Below are 2,349 nucleotides of genomic sequence, written 5' to 3'. Positions count from 1 at the left end.
GCCCCGCCCGCCCCGCCCGCCCCGCCGCGCCACACGGGCGTCCTATATACTGCGATTTTCGATTTGATTTCACATGATACATCTAGTGCGCAGGGTGTAATTCGCTCGGCCTGACGACGCCGATGTACAAAGGTGACAAGAACAGAAGCGTGCTTCGTTGGCACACACCAAACGTTACAGTACTTTCTGAGTAAAAGGTTGTTTCGTTAACGGTGTTTTTCTTCATTTTTGCTGTCGTCATGGAGGCTTAAGACTCATGAGGCGAGTTGACTCACAGCGAGCTGCCTCAGCGCCTCACCGTAAGGCAACTCGTCTCTCGAAACTAAATCCACCATGACGATCGTGTACGCATTTTTATCGCCCTCCAAGGCAAATGCTAAACAGCAGTCACCCCCTCGGTCCTCGGTATGATATGCGGGACACTCACCGAAGGGGGTGGGCGACGAGTACTCCCAGGGGCCGTTGCCGGTGGGGTGCACGCTGGCGCTGCGGGTCTTGGGCGTCCTGAGGCACACCAGTGAGGTGGGCGGCGGCAGGCTGGGTAGCAGCGGCAGCCCCAGGCTGCTCGGCCTGGCCACCGTGCTGTAGGGCAGCGGCGTGTCCGGGCGGCTCGCGGCATCGCCCGTCTCCGGGGTGGCGCCTTGCTCTGAGGCCAGGGATAACATAGTCACCCCGGGGCTACAATTACCACGAGGTCCCTATATGAACTCCAATGCTGATCCTGAGTTTAATAGGGACCCCTCATGATAATTCCAGCCCGGGTGACAACATCATTGGGTCACATGGACCCCGATGGTGGTCCTATTGGCCCTTAAGGGACCCCATAGTATTTGTGCCCCCCTCCCTGTTTGGCTTACCGACGATGAACGGCAGACGGGCGTTGTACTCGTCGTACAGCTCCTGCTCGTCAGCCCGGGTGGTGCTGGTGGAGCTGGGCGGACGCTCGCTGCTGTGCGAGAGAGAGCGCTGCACGTCCCTGTGGAAAACACGGGAAAACATTTTATTGGTTACGGGAATTTGGTAAAATTTATGAAAAGCATGACATTGTGGTTTTATATCAGTTTATATATCGAGATTCTGTTCTACCGTTTTACTCATTTTATTTATATTGCTCCGTTTTTAATAACTTTGAGTGTTTTATTTTGAGAGAGCAACTGCTCCCGCACTCACCCTTGCAGCAGCCGCCTCCGCTCCTCACTCGGAGAGTTGGTCGGGGTGGTCGGCGACCCCTGGGGGTGGTGGACGTGGCCATCGGCCTGGAGGCCGCTCGCCACGGCCTCGGCCAGGTCGAGCTGCGCCTGCGTCGTCGTGTCGACCCTGGTCGGCGCCTCCTCGGCGGCGGCCTCAGCGACGCGGCTCGGCGGCCTGGACGACGGCCTCGACGGCGACGGCCTCAGGGAGGGCGGCCGCGGGGACAGGCGGCGTACCGGCGACTGCGGGTGCCTCCCGGACCGCACCTCGCGCCACTCGCCGTCGCCGTGGTTCTTGGCGGGCAGGGACGGCCTCCGGCGGGTGCGGGCGTACTTGTTGTTGGCGTCCGCGTCCCACTCGGGGGGCGTGCGGGTGGCCCACTTCGCCGAGGTGTTGGCGCCGGCCGCGAGCGGGCCCCCGCCCTGGGGCCCCGGGCCGCCTGCGGCAACCATCGGCAGCTTACAGTTCGTCCAGAAAGTTTTTACTCAGATTTATTTGTCAGATTGCGGCGGCTCGGCGCCCGCGAGACTCGGGGTAGGCCAACCCGCAGTACACGCATGCACTGCCAGCCATAAGATGCCTACCTACCAGGCGCTATGAGAGTGTGCTGAGTTTGTAGCTGAACTGAGCAGGTTCGCTCAATGCCTCGTGTACTAATTAAACATGTACTAATTTGTGCATTTTGAATTGCGGGGTGCAACATATTAAAAGATAGCGATAACTTTTTGAAGGTTTATTGGGTAAGAGGCCATCCGGGAGTGTGACAGACAAGGCTGTGCCTTTTATTGAAAGCTTTCTTATTTTCTTTCGTTTAAAAAAAATCCCAATGCATAACGGCGTCACCTAAAGTTCCTTTACTCCTACGCATCCAGCCTTGGATTCGTGCTTTAGCCGCTAGTATGTAACGTACACAGTATGCTGTTGGTAATAGTTGTATAATAGTTATTGTTCCTAATATTCCACCTGGGATGTCCTTACTGCCTGCTCGTCTAACCGGGTCAGGTCAGTCGAATGCACGATGATGTTCGACGTATCGACCAGGGGCGCCGACACGCGCTCGGTCTGTCTGGGAGGCGGTCGCAGCGGCGCGGCCAGGATGCCGTTCCAGGATGTCGTGACAGCGCGGCGGGCCGGGGGTGGGGATGGAAGCGTGGCGGG

General features: G+C 58.3%; 1 protein-coding gene across 1 annotated transcript in view; it reads right to left on the bottom strand.

Annotated features, from left to right (window-relative positions):
- LOC127749754 (translation initiation factor IF-2-like) overlaps window positions 1–2,349 on the bottom strand; it is a 20,358-nt gene that overhangs the window by 13,438 nt on the left and 4,571 nt on the right. The window contains exons 2-4 of the mRNA XM_052269276.1: window positions 1,171–1,630; window positions 858–976; window positions 428–646 (exon numbers count right to left, since the gene is read on the bottom strand). Coding sequence (XP_052125236.1) covers window positions 428–646; window positions 858–976; window positions 1,171–1,630 — 798 coding nt within the window. The remainder of the gene's footprint in view (window positions 1–427; window positions 647–857; window positions 977–1,170; window positions 1,631–2,349) is intronic.

Source organism: Frankliniella occidentalis, unplaced genomic scaffold (genome assembly GCF_000697945.3).
Source record: "Frankliniella occidentalis isolate FOCC.00 unplaced genomic scaffold, Focc_3.1 Scaffold88, whole genome shotgun sequence".
Taxonomy (NCBI): Eukaryota; Metazoa; Arthropoda; class Insecta; order Thysanoptera; family Thripidae; genus Frankliniella; species Frankliniella occidentalis.
The sequence above is the reverse complement of the archived record's forward strand: the minus strand, read 5'-3'. Positions and strand labels throughout refer to the sequence as shown.